At 36.6% G+C, this 21632-nt stretch overlaps 1 protein-coding gene across 1 annotated transcript in view; it reads left to right on the forward strand.

The window, feature by feature from the left end:
- Positions 1-18410, forward strand: part of VWA8 (von Willebrand factor A domain containing 8) — a gene marked incomplete at its 3' end in the record, with an annotated part of 158283 nt that extends 139873 nt beyond the window's left edge. The window contains exons 15-17 of the mRNA XM_008569202.1: positions 10731-10899; positions 13009-13086; positions 18295-18410. Coding sequence (XP_008567424.1) covers positions 10731-10899; positions 13009-13086; positions 18295-18410 — 363 coding nt within the window. The remainder of the gene's footprint in view (positions 1-10730; positions 10900-13008; positions 13087-18294) is intronic.
- Positions 18411-21632: the final 3222 nt, after the last annotated feature.

Raw genomic sequence — 21632 nt, forward strand, 5'->3', positions numbered from 1 at the left:
AAAAGTTAAATATGGACTATATATATTACATGATGTTATTGAATTAATATTAATTTTCTTAAGTATCATAATGGTATTGTGGTTGTGAAGGAGACTGTTCCTATTCTTAGGAGATGCTTGCTGAGATACTTAAGAGATAAAGTTAAAAAATATGTACAACTTATTTCCAAATGTTTTGGGGGGGGCAAAAGACATGCATATGTGTGTGCAAACACCACAGAGAGAGAAAGAAAGATTAAGTGAGAGCAGGAACACAAATGTGGTAAAATCTTAATAATTGGCAAAATCCAGGTGAAGGATATACGGGTTTTTGTATTCTATTCTTTTAAATTTTCTGTGGGTTTGAAAAATAAAAAGTTTGGAGGAAAATATTTCATTCAGCTGCATACTATAATTTCCCTTAAAGGAAGTTTGGCAAATATGTTATTTTCCATCTCATTACATTTCCATGGATATTTTAACATAATTAGAGATTGGCACATTGGGGAACTCATGGTCACTTAATCTGACCTTATTTACGTGAAGCTTCCCCTCCCTCCAAAGGGCTTGCTGCCATATTTAAATCATTAAAATCCTACAAAAGATGATTAAGTGTATTATTTATTATTGTGTTTATATTTTAAGCAAAGTTTCATTTAAAAATTTCCTTGGAATTTTTCCTTAGGGGGAAATGTTAAATTTCTTACTATCTCAGTATGTTATTTAAAAACTCACTTGATTACACAGCTGCTTATGCTTCTGGGGTGTACATTATGAGATTCCTCTAGCCCAGTAAGTGATTTGGTTGAGTGTTTAGGGAGACAAGTTACAAAGATTCCTCTCACTTCATACCTTTGGTTTATAACATTTAGCTTTTGTACATTATTTGCAAGTGAATCACCTCTTAGAGAACAGTTTATATTTTCAAAGAGATTAATCAAAGCAGTTGGGCAATAGCTCACAGCAAGCCTCCCTGGCAGTTTCCCTTAGGACGTCAGGAGCATTGTACTTGTTGCCAAATGTCCCGGAAATGACAACCCTTTTCAATGAAAAGTACCCAAGTTTTTCCTAATGGTCACAAGCCATTTTGCAAATGAAAACACTTTCAGGAACAGAGTGGCCCTGAGTATCATGCTTAACCGAGAGTGGTTAGTAGTACTTCATTCTCAAAGGTGCCCAATTTCATTGCTGTTGATTTGCATCTCTTCCATGGATGAAACCAGGCTTGGCTCTGTCTCCAGAAGCCATTCTGAGAAGGTGGAGGGAGATCATAGCAATGCTTGCTTTCCTTCACTTACTGATTTTTGTTTAAATTTTTACCAGTGTTAAACATGCATAAATCTTGAACCAGATAGTTTTTCAAAGCATTTATGAAAAATACCAGTCTCCTGTTCTTGGTTCAATGAAAGTCTCCCATTACCCACTTCTCACTCCCCAGAGGCTATCACTTTCAACTCTTAGCTGTTTCTTTTGGTATTTACCTCTATGTCACTAAACAATATACTTATTGATATTTCTTGATTTATTTTTCAGTGTTAGGAGTTATCTATTGCTTTCCTACATGGAAAATTAAGGTTTAGTTTTTTCACAACCTCTCTTTTCACTACAGTGCATACTTCCATCCTCCATTCTTCCTAAGTGGTTATATAATAATTTTGTTAAAGCTGTACTCAATGTTTACATTATGCCAGCATAAGGAGCATAAACAGGAAAGCCATTTCATATACTACAATCATTTTCCCTTGCATATATCTTGTTTTTCCTAAAGTTAATAATTATCTACATATGGAGAGAGACAGGTGTGTACATAAATATTTACAGTGCAGTTTTATTTTCATTTTATTGAGTTGAATATCAATGCCTGTTTACAATGTATGATGATAGTTAGGATAATTAGCATGTTTATCATTACAAAACATAATTTCTTTGCTTTGAAGACATTTGATCTCCTCTCTTCTAGTCATTTGATAACATGCAGTAAATTAACGTTAATTATAGGTACCTAGGTCGACTGCATATCAGTAGAATTTATTTTTCCTAATTAGTTGTTTTGTGTCCATTAACCCATTTCTTGCTATAACCCTTCTTTCCTCTAGTAACCATATTTCTGTTCTCTTCTTCTGAAAGTTCAATGTATTATTGATCTTTCTTTCTTCCCTTCCTTCCTTCTTCCCTTTCTCCCTCTTCCTTCCTTCCTTCCTTTCTTTGTTTCTATTTGTTTTCTAGCTCCCACTTGTGAGTGAGGACATGTGGTATTCTGAGCCTGGCTTATTTCACTTAACATGATTTTCTCTAAGCTCATCCATGCTGCTATGAATGGTAGAATTTCGTTATTTTTTTATGGCTAAGTAGTGTTCCATTGTGTACATATACCACATTTTCCTTATCCAGTTGTCCATTGATGAAAATTTAGGTTGGTTCCATATCTTGACTATACAGTGCAGTTTTAAATGCTACGATAGAGGTCTATACAGTAATGCTATGGGAACACCAAGGGGGAAGTGATCCTATTTTCTATGTATGTATCACTTTTTAAAAAAAATTTAATCTCAGACACTTCTCTTGTCTAAGTTTCCTCTCAGCACATTCAGGCACATTTGATATTTATTAATTCCATCTTCTATCAATTTCATCTTTCTCTCATGATGTATTCTTTTTTTTTTTTTTCCTTTTTGTCTTTTTTTTCGTGTCCGGCAACGGATCGCAACCCTCAGTGTCGCGCCCGTACCGGACCGGGACCGGCAACGGGACCGCAACCCTCGGTGTTGCTCCCACACCTCGCTCAGCCAGTGAGCGGGAACCGGTCTGTATGTGGGATCCGAACCCTCGGCGGGAGCGCCACCGCGCTCCCAAGTGGCGCACTGTAGCAGTGCGCCACCGGGCCGGCCCCCTCTCATGATGTATTCTAACAAACCCTAATCTGGACTTGTTGCTCTTTATACATGTAGTGCCCGTGTCATCTTAGATGTCGCTCCACTCTCACTTCCCCAGTTTTCTCATCTCTCTTTCTGCATTTTTCATGATTTAGATGGATGTAGAACCTCCTTGGTTTCCTCTCTTATGTTCTGTCAATTTGTTGGGTCTTTGGCGAGATGTCCTAACGATGATTCTCCTATCTTGTCTGAAATATTTCCACCAGTTGAAAGCCTAATTTCCTTCCTTATCCGTATTCTTTTTTTACCTGAGAAATACACTATTTTCTTATGATCGTAAACAGTTTTTATTTTGTTGTTAAACACAATCATGTTACAGAATCTGCTTCACTCTGATGGTATGAATTGTTGGCAAATGTCTTTACCTTTTCCAGATTAACCTTAATGTTGTAACTCATTTTTATCTTTCTGTGAATAAATATGTTCTCTTTAGAGTAGATTCTTCTTCTAAGCCAGTTGACAGTGTTTCTTTCAAGACTATGTTTATTGGGTAGAGATTGATAGCCTGACTAAAAAGACATCACATAGTATAAAAAGCAGGAAATTTTTACTCAGGAAATTAATTTATGTCATGAATTGTTCTTGTGAGTAATATGACCCATTATCTAGCATGGGTTGATTGTATGTGCTGTCCACATCTTATATGTCATTCTTGGCATTAGCATTTGAACAGCAAATTAGAAACTCATGACCCACATCGTCTGTCCTTTCATTTCTGTACTTAATCACAGAACTGAATTTTATCCAAGTAATTATTATTTCTGATGGTCTTAAAGCAAACTCAGCTTTTATTTAATTTATTTTTATTAATGCATTGTTTCCTTGTGGGAGGTCTTAAGACAGACGAAAAAGGGTCAAAGGTAGAATGACAAAAAGGTCAAAGGTAGAATGACAGGGAAGGCTTTTGTTTTGCTTTTTTAAAGGGAAGGGTTTTGGTGAGGTGGGGGGTGGTGCTCAGGGGTGGTGTATCAGTTACAGCTGCCTAACAGAAAGAGCAGCTTCTAGTCTTGCACAAATAAATAAATCCCCTGCCTCCAGGAGATCAGTAGTCCAAGAACAACTTCTACTAATTTGTAGAGTAATACCTCCTGAGAGTTGACTCCAAAGCTCTTGTTCCCACTATAATGACTGGGTGATTTTGTTAAACTTGGATATTAATAATGGTAATCCATGGAGTTAGTCACTCTGTGGGCACCCAGAATAGTACCCAGGTGATTCTTATCTATAGATTTATGATTTGGAGGGCACAGTTGTTCATTATTGATCGTTAGAATTACTTCATCCTTCTCTTCAGGTTATTCATGTTTATTGGGTGCCAGCTCTAAGATAACATAGTTGCTGCCTTCTGTGGTGTGCCATATATGAAGACAGATAGATATGTAAATAAATAATTACAATGCAGTTTTTATATGTTAGGCTAGAGGTCTGTACATAGTGCTGTGGGAACACTGAAGAGAATGTGACTAGTAACTGTTCCCAGAGAAGTAAGGAAAAGCTTCAGAATACTGTCTAAGTTGGCATCTCTCCGGGTTTTCTCCTTAGCCTTTTCTTCTTCTTGGGCAGTCTAAGTCACTCTCATATCTTTACCTGTCACTGATACACTGAGCGTTCCTTAAAAGCTCTTTTCAATTTAATTTTCTGTCCTAAGTGCCATCTGACTACTAGATGTCTCCCCTTAGGTGTCCCAGAGAAACTTGAGCTCGTTTCTACAAATCTGCTATTCCTCTTGAGGAGCACCTTAACTTAGTGAACAGAGCTCCTTCCTCTCCACACACCTAAACTATAAGTTTAAGGTGTCTAATTCATAAATTTGATCCCATCTCTGTTTAAATCCTTCGGTGGCTTCCATTACCTGCAGCGTTTAGGACCAGTATCTACATATGCCTGCCTTTGTAGCCTCATTTTTCACCTCCCAGGATGAGCATAGTGAACTTCTTCTATTCCTTGAAGAGTCACATTCTCTGTGAAACCTTCTCTGACGTTCCTCTAACCCTTTATAAGGCTAAGGCAGATTTAAGATTTCTTTGCCTCTGTACCCAATTTGGTAAATTTAGATACCTGTTCTGCTTTCAGATAGGAACAGTTGTATCTGTATTTGGCAGGACTCCTTAGATTATAAGTAACAAAAAAATTCAAATTGTTGCAAAAGGGAATTTATCACTATCTCACATGTTCAAAGGAAGGGCAAGGATGCAGTTGGGCTTCAGGAAATAAGCAGAACTCAGAACTTTAATATTATCAGAACTCTCTGCCTTGCTTCTGTATGTCATCTGTTTGTCACAATATCTAGCACATAGTAGATTACTTAATAAATGTTTTTGAATAAGTGAATAAATCTTAACCTGCAATAAATTTTAGGAAATTCAGGTAAAGGTAATTCTGTTAATCCAGTTATAGGTGACCTTCTGAGCTAGCAATGTTTCCCTATATGAACGTACTAATTAGGAATACTTTGATGCCTTTTAATGACAAGGCTGATAGCATAGGGTCTTGTAATTAACAGCTGCTAGCAGTAGGCTAATTCATAGTGTGAAACCCAGTTTCTGAAAAATTCTAGTTGACTCCTTTGCCGACCTTCATTGCATACTAATTCTTCACCAAGATTACACCCTTTGATTATTTCTAGAGTGCTCTTTGGGCTTTTACATCATTTGCAGGTAAACACGTGCCTAACATGCCCTTAGAAATGTTAGTGAGTTCTCTTGTTGCAAGACACCAGGAATAATGTAGACGTGGTGTTTAGAAATAGCATCATGTCCACACACACTCAATATCATGCCTGCATTTCTCACGGGAAATAAGGACCAAAATAGAACTGCTTCTTTTGATGAGAAAAACTTCTTTGGGGGAAGGGGTAGTACAAATACTATAGGCTGCTAAATGTGTCCCTTCCTGCTGTTGGCCACAGCATTGATGAGAGGGGAAAGAGTTTCTGTGAGTTATTAACAATTTGTTTAGACAAGAAAGGGCTTCTGGTTATCTCTGGGAATTAATAAAGATTAGTGGCCTAGTCTTAGTTGTACTTATATATGCTCTAATGCTTTTGTACTTTTATTGAATATTTTATTTTCATTTGTTATTGAATATTGAAAACAGTTTATAATCTCTCTTTATACGACCTTGTGTCGTATAAAGATGTTTCAGGTATGTGAACATGCAGTTTGTTACACTGCATAGAAAAAAGAGACATATGAGCAGTATGCAGAAGTGTATAACCTCTAGGTTCTGAATTGGAAGATTAGGACTTGTATTATAGTATGGAAGGCTAATTACAAAATCCTGTTTCAGCTCATGATTGATGTCTTTATAGAAACCTATATCATTTTTTCAGGTCCTTAATATATAAATTCAACAAAAGTGAACCATATGATTCCCTTCAAATGAGTAGAGGTTGTTATCAAAGTCTTTCTTTTTTTATTTTATTGAAAGCTTTGTTGAGGTATAATTGACATATATAATCATCCCTCTGTATCCTCGTGGATTGGGTCCAGGACCACCCTGCAGATATCAAATTCATGGATGCTCAAGTTCCTTACATAAAATGGCATATTACAGTCAACCCTCCACACCCGTGGGTGCTGCACCGGCAGGTTCAACCAACCCCAGGTGGAAAATATGTATATCCATGGGTTTCAACCTATGGTTGTTTGAATCAGCAGATGTGAAACCTGTGGATGCAGAGGAGGGCCAACTGCAATAAACTGTGCATATTTAAAGTTTACCTTGATAATTTCGAGTATTTATATATAACTATGAAACCATCACCACAATCAAGATAATGAATACCTCTATAATCCTTAAAGTATCCTCTGACCCCTTTGCAATCCCTCCCTCCTGCCCCTTCTCACACTTCTCTCCCATTCCCAGGGATCTGCTTCTGATCACTGTATATGGCTTATATTTTCTAGAGTTTTATATAAATGGAATCACACAAAGTATTTACTCTTTTTTTTGTCTGATTTCTTTCACTTAGCTTAATTACTGTGAGATCATCCATGTTGTATGGATAGTTTGTTCCTTTTTATTGCTGAGGAACTGTTATAGGCGTTGGGAGAAAATCACCCTTGGAGACTGATATAGAAAAAGAGAAAAAGATTTTTATTTCCAGCAGCCGGGACCGCAGCAGCAAATTCAAGGTGCGGCCCTGAACCGTGTTTGTTCTCTGTTTTTAAAGCTGCAAGTGCGGCAACTCGGCCACCCGATCACCGGGCCAAGAGGTATTAGCCAATGCAAGCAAGCAACAGTACATGAGCTAATTTTGCAGTTACCAGAGCTCCTCCCATCCCACCCTCACTTTCCCGCCTAACTTTCACACAATAGAGGGGCTATCTTAAGTGGCGTCAGCCCTGCTCTTAGAAAGAGGGCATTACTTCAAAATGTTGGAAAGGACTATATTTTCTAAAAACTTATATTTATGCCTATAAAACAAACGTATTGACCCCAGTATTTTTATTTTTAAAATCTTTAAAAATATTCTTAAAAGACCTTTTTTGCTTTTTTAATTTTTAGGAAATAACATCTACTTATCTGAAGTTAATCCATATCTTTAGTTTCATATGTTGTTTTGTTGTTAAACCAAAGGGAACATGGAATGGAGAGTGGAGAAGTTAAAAATTCTGACTATGGCTATGTGACCTGATACAGAAATATCGAGAACATTACAACTATGCATATTTTCTTCTTACCTTGCTGTGCATGTATTTGCATATATTAACCAATTTTTTTTCTCTCTCTTTCTTCACTGTCTTTTTTTTTTTTTAAAAGATGACCGGTAAGGGGATCTCAACCCTTGGCTTGGTGTTGTCAGCACCACGCTCAGCCAGTGAGCAAACCGGCCATCCCTATATGGGATCCGAACCCGTGGCCTTGGTGTTATCAGCACCGCACTCTACCGAGTGAGCCACGGGCCAGCCCTGTTGTTAAATTCTAATAAATGAAGCATCACCTTGATTTTAAATTTTAATAGCGCTGCTTTCTACTTTTCAATTATGTATCCCTTCTTCAGGCTTTGAGTTTTCAAATCACCTTAAAGTACATGGCAGATCCTCTGCTCTCTGACTTTCAGACTTGGGGAACCTAGCATTATCAAGAAATGACTTTCCATATGACTTATTTGCCTGCAAGGAAGCCTTTAGGGAGAATCTAGCAAATGAAAAGGCCCTTTTCATCCTGTTGTTGAGTACTTTGGTGGCTGTTTTTATAGTCATCATACGCTTCTCTGCCTAACACATCAGCTGTCTCAGCAACTGCCCCCTTCAAATTTGGCCAGCTCATTCAGTTCTCCTGCTAAAGTCAATACCAAAAAGCAAGCCACAGACAATGTATGTCCCAGGCAATGCTATCACCTTATTTAAATTCAAACCATCTAGCTTGCTTTCATTTTGGTATCTTATCTAATCCTAACATTACAGCTCAGCTGTGGTACCTGCTTCCTGATCTATTGGTTTAAAGATGTAAATTGGACTTCCCCTTTTGGCTTGCCTGTGGGGATTTTGCTTTGCTTATTCCCCGATTTAGTATCCTTAACTTTTTTAAGAGAGAAACTACATCTGCAGCTTTAATTTTGTGCCCACCTTCTTTTGTCCCAAGTAGGAGAGAGAAGGATCAAGGATGAATCCAACATCTGTTGATGGGCCTTGAGACAGAGTTTTCTGGATTATAGCAAAGCATTTAGCAAAAGTGGAAAGTGGAATAACCTCCCTCTCTAGCTCTCTAATCACAGGATTTCCTGTGTCCAGTTTCTGGATTAATTACTAGCAATCCTGAGTGACCATGCTATCCTCAGAACTTTCAGGCACTGTCCATGTTGTTATCCTTCCCTCTTTTCCCAGAACAACCTGTTTGGACAGATCACTCCCAGGCCCTGCTGGAACATCTGTAAATAAGTCTCTTTTCTAAAATGGAATGATGTCTGGTAGCTTTTATGAATTCACCCAGGCCTTTCATATGGCCATTTCTAAAAATTGCTTTTCCCTGGTTTACAAAGTATGATGTGGCCTCTAAAATTACAGATCATGCAGTCAGGGACTCAGTGGACCATTGTGTTGATGGGACTTTCTCTTATCTGAACTCTTCAGAGTACTCATCTAATTTTCTCTACACGTCCTACCTCCTGGTATTCTAGCTGCCCAATCACTTAACTGTTGAGTTTTATTATAATAGTTAATGGCTAAATTCCAGGTATGTACATGTTTTTTTGTTTTTCTGATGATATTGGCAAGGGTTTGAGTTTCATCTTAACTTTCTCTTAGCGAGAACTATATTACCTTCTAAAAGTATATTTCTGGTAGGTTTTATTGTAGAATTGATAAAAACTGACAATATTACCAACGTGATTAGATCATGATAAGGGGTTTCTAGTACCTTCTCTGAAAAAAAAAATGGCAAGTCATTTTACAAACTATGGGAATTCTTATCTTATTCCTTTGTGTCCTAAAGTATTGACATGCTTCCTCAGATTCCCTAGCAGAGATTTCTAAAAGTGATCATTTTAAAAATCATAACATTTCCTATAAAAAATGACAAAAGAGTGAATTAGATAAAGGTTCAATTTTCTCTACCTTTTTAAGACCTAAGTGTTCTTTTGCTGATCTAAATTTAATCTAACTCCTTATGCTGCTTGAATTTTCTGTATTTTAAAAAGTCTCCTGTGATGGAACTTCTGTTAGTTTCATATTTTGGCTATTGTAAATAGAGCTGCAATGAATATGAGAGTGCTGGTATCTCTTCAGCATGGTGATTTCTGTTCCTTTGGATATATATACCCAGTAGGATGGCTGGATCATGTGGTAGCTCTGTCTGTAGTTGTTTGAGAAACTTCCATACTATTTTCCATAGTGACTGTGCTAACCATAGTGACCCACCAACACTGTAGAAGAGTTCTCCTTTCCCCACATCCTCACCAGCATTTGTTACTCTGAGTCTTTGTAATAACGGCCAGTGTAACTGGGGTGAGATTATATCATCAATGGACAACTAGATAAAGAAAATGTGGTATATATATATATACACAAAGGAATACTACTCAGCCATAAAAAAAAGAATGAAATTCTGCCTTTTGCAGCAACATGGAGGAGACTGGAGAAAATTATGTTAAGTGAAGTAGGCCAGACAAAGAAACAAATACCACATGTTCTCACTCATAACTGGCTACTTAGAAGGTGGGGGGGTGAGGAGAGAAGAAGGAAGGAATGAAGGAAAGAAAGAAAGGAAAAACCACAACAATATGCTGAACTTTCAGAAGGAGAGAACAAACCTAGGATACTAGAGATAGGGGGAGGGAGAGAGTGGGGTTGGAAAGTGATAGGTCGGGCAAAGGGCATAAAGAAATATCACAATTGGTAAGAATGAATATGCTAATAATTAAAAAAATTTTTTAAAAAGTCTCCTTACTCTGAATCATGCTTCTTGGTCTTTCTATGATTGGCATAGAATGCGTTCCTTGCAAGACAGAAGATTTTGAGGGGATTTTAAATAAATAAAGAGGACCTGTGCAATGAATATGAACTAGATGAGATTTTATTTTAAGGCACTAGAGAAAATTTATTGTAGGCATAACAACATAACAAAAGCAGTGGTTTGTGCCAGGGCTTGAGTTTCATAAGTGGATTTGGTATAACATATATTAGTAGTAGGTGATTATTTTGTTTGTTTTAATCTTAGTTCTTGGAATGTCCTGGCTTCTTTTAAAGCTTATTCTTTGGATAATAGCTTTGACATTATTAACAGCATGTTAGGCTTATCATTGCCTAGGCTTCAGCTACTATGAACTGATTTCTAATGTGAAGGTTATGTTTTCTGATTTTTTCCCCCTTTTAGATCCATTTTTCCTATCCACCCCTCCTTCAGAATCATCGCCTTGGCAGAACCCCCTGCCATTGGAAGCACAACACAGCAGTGGCTGGGACCAGAATTCTTAACCATGTTCTTTTTCCATTACATGAAACCGCTTGTCAAAAGTGAAGAAATCCAAGTGATTAAGGAAATGGTAAGAGTGAGGCCAACTCCATCCTAGTACCTACAGCTATTCTCTTTCTAAGGCACTCTGATACATGCTAGAGCAGCGTTGGACATTTTTGGCTTATTCTCCCAATTTTCTACCAAATTTCCTCATATAATGATGTAGGCCAATGGTTTTCAAACTTTAACATTTTTCAGAATCATTGGAGGGGTTGGTAAAACACAGATTTCTGAGCTCCATCTCTGTAGTTTTTTGTCAGTAGTTCTGAGATGGTACATGAGAATTTGCATTTCTAAGTTCTCAGGTAATGCTGATCCTATCCTGCTGGTGTGGGGACACACTTTGAGAACCACAGATGTGGGCTCTCTCTCCTCTTTCCTCATGTGGAGGTAGTTTTGGAATTCCTTTTCCTTTTATATTCAGGCAAAGGTGACTATTTTTAGTTCCTACTATAAAGAAAGGCCAGATATATTTAAGTTACTTAGATTTTGTAGAAAATACTAAATAGTACTGGTTCCCAGAGGACTGTAATAAATCCTGTACTTATCCTGATTAGGTTTATAGTGTGTGTGTGTGTGTGTGTGTGTGTGTGTGATATTCATGATTTCAATGTATGCCTTAACCAAGCATTGTGTTTAGCTCTTTTGGAGTTCTAGAACTGCCCTATTCAATGTAGTAGCCCTGGCCATATTAAAATTTTCAAAGTCAGTTTCTCAATCACATTTCAAGTGCTCAATAGCCACTTTTGGCTTTTGGCTACCTTGTTAGAAAGCATAGATAAAGAACATTTTCATCATCGTAGAAAGTTCTGTTTCACAGTGCTCGTCTAGATCACTAATTATTAACTTTTTACATAAATGCACACATCACCCCCTTTGAAATGCCTGAATGAACTGATTAGTTCTAGTGGCTGTTGTGAACATGGTTGTGGATGAGGACATAGGCTTTGGAATTAATGACTTGGCTCTAAATGTCAAATACACTGCTTATTAGTTTCCAGATTTGGGGTAAATTATTCAGCTATAGTTTCTTCATTGGAAAATGGAGATATTATTACTTTTTACATCACAGGATTGACTTAAAGAATAAATGAGATAAAGTATGCACAGAATAGAACATAAAATTTTTAAAACATTCTAATTACTTACATGACCAAAGAAATCCTGAGCCAATATGCTTTTGAAATTGTCACATTATACCAACCATTGCTCTACTATCTCTTTCTGATCTTTTTAAATTAAAAATCTAAATTTATTGTTGCTCAAATAAAAATTTGTAGTTACAAGTAATCAATGTTTGTTATTTCAGCAACTGCTCTTCAGAGTTAATTGATATGTTGATTATGCCCCTCAAATATGTGTTTTTAAAAGTTTTTGAACAAATGGACACATTGAGCATCCATTCTTTACACAAAGGTACCTTAGGACACTTGGTAGACAAATATGAGAATTGCTAAGTCAAAGAATTTGGTTTCAGTAAGAAAATGCCTAAATTAGAGCTTAAAAAATCTCACCAAAGCTAACAAAATTGGAAATGATAATACATGAAAAGTGAAAAGTGAATACATAAAAAATGAAAAGTTTTTAATTGGGTACACTATATACCAATTTTTTTTTTTTTTTTTTGTCTTTTTTCGTGTCCGGCAACGGATCGCAACCCTCAGTGTCACGCCCGTACAGGACCAGAACTGGCAACGGGATCGCAACCCTCGGTGTTGCACCCGCACCTCACTCAGCCAGTGAGCGGGAACCGGTCTGTATGTGGGATCCAAACCCTTGGCAGGAGCGCCACCGTGCTCACAAGCGGCACACTGTAGCAGTGCACCACCGGGCCGGCCCCGTATATACCAATTTTTAATTGAGTTAGAAGCTTCTTTCAGTTTTATTCTGGTGATAGAATTGTATATGGAGAAGAGTGGCTTGGTTTTATTTGTCTTAAAGAGAAAGCAGGGGCTTAGTATTTCCTGCGAAGCTGGATAAGCCACTTTATCCATGAGTTAAACATGTAACTGATAATCAGGGACTTTCTAAAAATGTAATTCTATATTATTTGCTAAGTAGTTATAATTTGTAGTTGATGGATCAGATACCCCAATTTCTTTCTTTTTTTTTTTCTCTCACTTTTCTCATAAAATAGGTCCCAAATATACCTCAGGAAGCTTTGGACAAATTGTTATCATTTACACACAAACTCAGAGATACACAGGATCCAACAGTAAGTCTGGGCTCTTTCCCATAGTACTTTTATTGTTGACATGCTGATGCTTTATTTTCTTAGAGTTCAGTACTTTAAAATCTATTTTTTAAGCTGGGCTTTTTTATCCTTTATACATATGCTTTGTCCTGTGTATATGTTTTACTGTGATTTCAGTGATTTTAACATTTCTTCCAGCTCCTCATGGCCATGTCATAGAAAACAACTTTTAGCTCTAGAAGAGTACTTGGTGTTTGTGGAGGTTCTGCTTTGTCCTTGTATCTCCATGCTGAGTTGTGTCATCTACTCTTATGGCTTTAAGTATCACCTCTGAGTTAATGCCTATGTCTTTATCTTCAGCTTCTAACTTCTTTTTTCTGATTGATTCTCTAACAGTATTCCCATTCCAGAATGGCATGTTGGAAATATAAAGGGCTGTCCCTGTCTAACCTTGTGAATCTCGGTGTTCTCATCTGTAAAGTAGGTACAGTGCCATCTACCTCATAAGAAGGTCGCAATGATTAAACATGAAAATGTGTGTAAGGCATTTCCTTCTTAGTAGCTGTTTAATAAATGTTCATTTTTTTTTTCACTTTTCAACAGGATGCTCGGAGATCACTGTAAATTCAACATATCTTATACAACTAAACTATCTTTCCTCCTTAAATCTATTCATATTTCTGATCTAATATCCTGACTTAATAATCTATGTACCAAATTTCCTAAATTAGAAACCTAAACATCATTTTTGGTTCCTTGCTTTCCTGCTGTATTCACTTAACTTGAAAGCAAATATCACCAGTTTAGTTTCTTGATGTCTTGTCCGTTATCTTACCTATTGTCTGTAATTGTCTTCTCATTGTGTCTCATAATCTTTCTCCCGGAATGTTGTTCTTTCCTCTTGACTGCCCTTTTCACCAATAATTCATTCATAATATGGCCCTCTTGTAATTTCCTGTGGCTGTTGTAACAAATTACCATAAATTGGTGGCTTAAGACAACAGAAATTTATTTGCTCTCTGTCTGGACAACAACCGTCTGAAGACAGTATCACTGAGCTGAAGTCAAAGTACCAGCAGGGCCACATTCCATCGGAGGGCCCATGGGAGAATCTGTGCTTTGCCTCTTCCAGTTTTTGATGACTGCCAGCGTTCCTTGTGGCCTCATCACAGTAGTCCTGCCTCCATCTTCACACCACCTTCTCTTCTGTGCATCTGTGTTAAATCTATCTCTGTCTCCTTCTTACAGGGATAAAATGAGATTTCATTTAGGGCCCACCCAGATAATCCTCATCCTTAATAAGCCCTTGAAATCCTTAATCCTATCTGCTAAGTCAATTTTGTCATGTAAAGTAACATTTACAAGTTCCAGATATTAAGATGAGGATATCTTTGGGGGGAACGATTTCCCATCTGTCACAGATCCCCTGTTAATTACTTCTGGAACCTCACCTTCACATTCATTCCCTCTTACTCATTCTTTAAAGCTACACCATTCTCCTTCTTGTTCATTGAGCACACTAGTGCCTGCCTCAGGGCTTTGCCATTTGCTGTTTCCTCTGTCTAGGTGGCTTTTCCCCAGATAGCTGCATGTTTACTCCCTTCCCTTTTCAGATTTCATCACATGTCACCTTTTCAGCAAGACCTTCCTAAAGCACTATATTTAAAATCAAATTTTATCCCCATTTTATACCTATTCCTGTCGCTGCTTTAAAGTTCTTCATAGGGCTATTCTTCTTTAACATAATATATGTTTTACTCATTTATTTATTTATTTTTATTGTCTATCTTCCCTTATTTGGATTTTAGTCCAGTATGGCAGGATTTTTGTTTGTTTTGTTCCCTGTGGTATTCCCAGCATCTGGAATTTTGCCTGCTACATAGTAGGTGTTCAACAAATATCTGTCAAATATGTGGATGAATGAATCTTCCATATTGTTCCTGGAGTAATCTTTAAAACTAAGGGATTGATTTTCTTTGCCCATAGATTGAAGACAACGTGTTAAACATGCCTGCTGAGTTCTCTCTATTCCTAAGCTGCTTTTCCAGCCTCATTTCCCATATCCTCTCTAACCCTAGCATGTACTCAAATGCCTCTGTCTTAGATGCCTGGAATGTGCTTTCTCCCCTTCCACTTGTCCCTTAGGTTTCCTATTCTGTCTGGTCTCTCTCAGCCCCCTTAGGCAGAAGTAACTTCTGTCTTCAATCAGCTTTCATGAAACTGGCGTATACTCCTATTACAGCTGTATAAAAGTTTATTTTTACCTCCCCAATTAGTATTTAAACTCCTTGAGGCTGGGTTTTGTTCATTCTTTTATTCTCATTTCCCAGCTTGGTGCCTGGCACATGGTAGACACTTAAATCTTTGAAGAATGAATTAATAAGTTGATTAATTAATTACTAATTTATAAATAGATAGTTCCTATAGTTTTTTTCTCACTGGGAACATATTACATTTTGATAAAGGAAATAATTCTTTGAGAAAGAACAGAAAAATTATTTTTAATAATTTCTAATGAGAACCTTTATATTTTTAAGCTGAGGTACTAATAATCATGTTAATATGAAAAATTATTTATGGGGTACTCTTAAACCACATGACCATGGCATCTAAGGGAATGTGCTTCACATCCTCACCCTTTTTTTTTTTGCAAGATAAAACGAGGTAGAAATTTGATATTATGAATGTTAAATACATTAGGAATTTTTAAATTATGCTCTCAATTCTTAATTGATAATACTGTGAGAGCTGAAATTACTTTATTCCACATTTAAATGGCTCAACTTAAAGCTTAGTTCTGATTTTAACACTGGGCATTATTACAAAGCATTTTGGTGCTATCAACCCAAAGAGTTGGTATTCTTTAAATTTATGAGAAATTCTTACTGGTCATTGGAATGAAATGTGAAGCCTGAATTTAGTGTCTTGCCTCGAATCAGATTAGAATATTGTACCCTAGAAAGTTACCTTATGGCTTAATAGGACTTAAGTCATGAGAATCCTCTGGTTGGAGTCATTTTTCAAACATTTAAATAGGAATTTTTCATGGTCCTAGATATTAAAGGTGGTAGTTTCTGAGTTATATTTAACTTCAGATACTTTGAATTATACTGGCTGAAACTTATCCTCAATCCTTCCTTCTTCAGTCAGTTGCCATATTCAGTCAGTTGCCAAATCCTTTGAAATATTTGTGGCATCCTTTCTCACAACTCTTGCCATAACCTACCTAGGACTTTATCTTTTCATAAACAGATTAATGAAATAGCTTTCTGTTTCCTGTCTCAGTTCTCTCTGTCCTTCAAGTACTTTTCATACTATTGCCAGATTAATCTTTCTAAAATCCTGTTACTACTTTGCACATGACGAAGTCCTGTTGCCTTTAGAAATAAGGCCAAACTCCTAAGTGTCACTTACAGATCTTTGTTATTTGAGAGCAAGCCTTCCAGCAGGACCCTCCAGTAAAACTGAGCTGGTTTCCTCATGTTCTACATGTACTTCTGTTCCTTTTGCTGTCATGCCTTTGTTCATAGCATTTATCCTGCCCACTTGAACATTTTAAGCTCCTGTAGTGGTTGTCAACTGCTTCACTTATTTTAGCATTAAATTATATGCTATTATGAATTATAATTTATAGTTTCTTATATTTAAACATTATCTTCATGTCTAGAATGTGAATTTATTGAAAACATGGATGGACCAGATGTTTGTCTGTAAATGAGTTCTTTCAAATTTAGAATGTGTTTTTTAATTACAAAAGAGATCCATCATAATTGGTGGTCAAATTCCCAACCTAGTCCCCAAAGTACTGTTTAACCCATGTTGTAGTTGAAATACTTATAACACAGACCAGCATCTTATTGAGCTATGAAATACATGAGGAAGGAGAAATCAATTCATTTTTTTCTTTTTTGAGACATAAAGTGGTGATGTTAAGTGAAATTTTGAAACAAGCAAATATATAGCATGTCTTTGGCATCCTCCTCTCTTCCATTCTGAACCTGTTGTTAATTTCATAGAGTCCCCTTCTCTACTCCCTCAGGTGATCAGGGCCACTTTACTGCCTGCATCACCCTCTGTGACATTTCACCCTGGCCTGCTCTGTCCTCCCAAAGAATCAGTTGCTTCAGAAGGGCTTCTCTCCTCTGGTTGTCAGTGAAAACCAGTTTCTTAATGTTGCTGATCTAAGTTTGGAATTAGGCCAGTAATAATCTGGTTCATTAAATTCATTCTAATGTATAGGTTTCATCCCTTTTTTTTTTTCCATTTCAAAGAGGCTGAATGAAAGTTTTAATAACTGCCATTTGTTGAGCATGCATATGTGTCTGACCTGTGCTAAGTGCTTTAGGATAATTTTATTTATTTATTTTTATTATTTATTATTAGCATATTCATTCTTGCAAATCATGATTTTTCTGTATGCCCTTTACCTGTAACAACCTTAAAGGTAAGGGCATTATTATTGCCATTTTAAAGATGAGGAAACTGAGGCTTGGAGAGATTAAGCAATTTGCCAAGGTCACACAGCTAATATACGGGAGCTTGAATTGTCTGATTCCAAAGTTTGTTAACTCTTTAAGCATTACCTTATACTGCCTACTAAAAGAATTTCAAGTTGAATTCGACAAATATTTGTTGAGTACTGTGTATTGAGTACAATATCAGCAACTCTACTAGTGGACTCTGAGGAAATGTAAGAAAACAAAGTGAAATTATTCTGACAGTATAAGGAAAGGATTCTAAATGGCAAGCTGCTACCCAGGAGCCAAACTAGTTGACACCTAGTCAGCAACCTAAATTGTCCACAACTCCTTTTCTCTATTTCAGAAACCACAGGTGTGCTTAAACATTTTCAGTATATCTTAATAGATCAGCTCTATATAAGTAGGAAAAAATGAGTAGTAAATTTATACATAAGGGCTATTTGTAAGTCAGGTGCAACCTATATTATATATCATCCTTTCTCCATGCAACCTCCACCCCTCCAAAGTGCATAAACAGCACTTAGCACAATTAAAATACTTTAAACACTTTTTATAGATTTTTTAAAAACTGTCAAGGATGTTTTATGTAAATTGGTTTTTATTTATTTTTATTTGTAATTCATTAACGGCACATGTTCAAGTTTGGCCTTGTCTTTAAGGAATAATGAATTCTGCTATGATACCCATCTAAAGGGACTTTAGCAAGTTGAAACAAGACTCTTAACAGGCTCTTTTTGCCTTTTGATAGGCACAATCATTGGCAGCATCACTTTCTACCAGACAACTGTTGCGGATTTCTCGTCGGCTATCACAATATCCTAATGAAAATCTTCACAGCGCTGTTACTAAAGCCTGCCTTTCCAGGTATTGATATTCTTCTTTCTCACTGAATTCAAGACTCTGGCTCATTGCCAAAATAATAACAAGTTTAATTGATATGTCTGTAAAAAGTACTTATCTGATACATAGCTATTTCAGCCTTGCCCTCAGCTATTAGAGCTTATTAGTACAATATATTTTCTTATTTAGGCATAACAATAATTTTAAGTGGTATTTTACAGATGAGAAAGCTGTTTAAGTCACTTGCTGAAGTCACACAGTAGTAAATAGTGGGGTTGGGATTTCAGTGCTGGTTCCTGTCTTCTGAGCAAGGGCTCTTAAGCATTATACTTATCTCCTCCCAAATTTACGTTGGAGCTTTTCATGCTTGTTAATACTGCCCTGTTGTCTAAATTTAATAAAAGTAACATCTTTTTACACTACACTAATAGTTTTCATGCCAGTTGGGAAATGATTATAAAACATTGGCTTATAGGGCTGGCCTGGTGGCGCACTGCTACAGTGTGCCGCTTGGGAGTGCAGTGGCGCTCCCGCCGAGGGTTCGGATCCCACATACAGACCGGTTCCCGCTCACTGGCTGAGCGAGGTGCAGACGCAACACCGAGGGTTGCAATCCCGTTGCCGGTCCCGGTCCGGTACGGGTGTGACACTGAGGGTTGCGATCCGTTGCCGGACACGAAAAAAGACAAAAAGGAAAAAAAAAACAAAACATTGGCTTATAGAATTTTCTTACAGAATCACATTTGCATGAAACTACTTTAAAAGAATAATAAAAGATTAAAAACAATCTTCATTAGGCTCAGAGATTTTCTTTATACTCTTTTTATATGATCTAGTAATTATTTTTATGGTGGTTATGCTTATTATCTATTCATTCCTTGATAAGAGGAATTTAAAAATAATCTATTTTCAGCTTAGGAGTCTGTATTGCTGTCTGTAACTCTTCAGTTTAGTGTATAAATTTTATTATGTTTAAATTAAGCTGTTTGTGTTGCAAATTGAATTTGTTCTCCCCCTGTGGTGATTCCAATAAGACTCCTGTCCAGTTATCTTTAAAGTAACTCTTTGAATAACTAAAAACTGAGAAATAAAATTGATTCCCTTATTCTTTTAAGTAGAAGAATATTAGACTTTCATATAAAAATTAGAAAAAATATTTCAATTGCTTATTATTCAGAGTTATGAGCTGAAGAAAATATAGACAGAGAAATAGCTTTATTACCTATACAAATATTTTGTCTTAGTTGGGACTTGATTATAGAGGTGAGATCATAGAAGTGTACAGACAGTGCTAAGAAGTGTAAACAGTTTTGGAGCCTAAGAGAAATAATACTTTGGATATATTAGAATGAAATAATCACATCCAAAGCATTCTATAGACTACTAGATATGTTCTCAAGTCAACTTCCAATTTCCTTTATTTAAAAAAAGCAAATAAAAATAAATCAAGTAATGGGAATTGATCTAAGAAATAAACACTACTTATCAAAGTTTGGAAACACCCAAATGCATATGGAAATACTGAAAGCTAGCAAAATTTAGTTTATTACTGATTAAGTCACACAGCCTACATTGAAAATGTGAGAGCATTTTTAATAAAGATCAGATAGAATTAAGGAATGAGTTTCTGTCAGATGTTTTATTATTATCTCCTTTGGATAGATATTCAAGGCAATGTTGAGAATAAGTAATTTCAGGTAATTCTGTATTTCCTCTGCTGTTTGGAGTAGAAAACTTAATGAATCTCTTGTAAAAGAGAAATATTTTTTAAATGTATAAAATTAAAGCAGTAGAAAAGCCAGTGAAATACATGAACAAGATGGACTGAGTTAGATATACTCTCCTGTACATCCCCTCAACCTACAAATTCTGAGTAAAACATAATAAATAAATCATTGTTTATTTTCATCCAAACTTGAAAGGAAGAGAATATCACAGGTATCAGAAATAGAATAAGACTAAGGTTGTCATAGGACCTAGCAATTCCACTTTCTACCCAAGAGAAATGAAAACATGCTCACACAAAATCTTGTGTGTAATTGTTTATGGCAGCATTATTTATAATAGCTAAAAAGTGGAAACAATTCAAATGTTCACCAACTGCTGAACAGATAAATAAAACGTGGCTTATCTATGCTTTTTCAGCAATAAAAAGAAATGAAGCACTGATACATGTTACAACATGGATGAACTTTGAAAATATCATGCTAAGTGAAAGAAGCCATACACAAAGGACCACATATTATTGATTCTGTTTATGTGAAATGTCCAGAATAGGGCAAATCCATAGAGACAGAAAATAGATTTGTGGTTGCCTAAGGCTGGGGGGACTGGCCAGTAGGAAATGGATAGTGACTGCTAGTGAATACCCTTCACTGGGTAAGGAACATATTGTTCTAAAATTGATTGTAGATATGGTTGCACAGCTCTATGAACATATTTTTGAATTGTAAGTTTTAAATAGGTGAATTGTATGGTATGTGAATTCTATCTCGATAAAGCTGATATTTAAAAAGAAGAAGAAATGAAGAAAGAAAAGCCAGAAAAGGAGAAGCTGATGTGACAGCTGCCAGTGAGGCTTTCAAATTGCAATAGAGTTTAGTGGCCCAATGCTGGATTTTAATATCCATTCAGGGACAACAGATGTGGCTGCAGGCATATGTGAGGTAGAGAGGCTATAACTGAGGTCCTCAGATAAAGAATAGAGTCTCGAGGAGCTCCCTGTTCTTATAGAATAAAACATTTTTGCCCACAAGCCCAGAGAAATGAGAAATCTTACCATCTCTCTGGAACTTGGGGTGGGAAAGAAACAGTCACCTGTGAGAAATCAAATGGCCTGCATTACCCACATGAGAGTATGAAAGGGAGGTAACCAAAAGGTGCTAAGTTAACATGAAAAACTTCTCCAGGATTATTTTATTACCTGGAGGCTTTAGTAGAAAGTACCAACCCTGAAAACTGATCTAGCAACACTTTCACAACCCAGGGCACTAGATATACCATCTGAGTATGAAGTCAGTATAAAAAAAATGATAGATCACATTTGGAAAAAAAAACATGAGGGAGAATTGGCAGATACTACAGTCATAAGAAATAGGGGACTTCCAGTCAAGATGGCAGAATAGATGGTCCCCAGCATCACTCTCTCCCACAAATCAGCCAATTTACAACTATAAAAAAGTGACGACAGCCAAGATGGGGCTGCTAGAGCTCAGGGGAAGAGGAGGAGAGACTTATGGAGTGCAT

Source organism: Galeopterus variegatus, unplaced genomic scaffold, assembly GCF_000696425.1.
Source record: "Galeopterus variegatus unplaced genomic scaffold, G_variegatus-3.0.2 Scaffold476, whole genome shotgun sequence".
Classification (NCBI taxonomy): domain Eukaryota; kingdom Metazoa; phylum Chordata; class Mammalia; order Dermoptera; family Cynocephalidae; genus Galeopterus; species Galeopterus variegatus.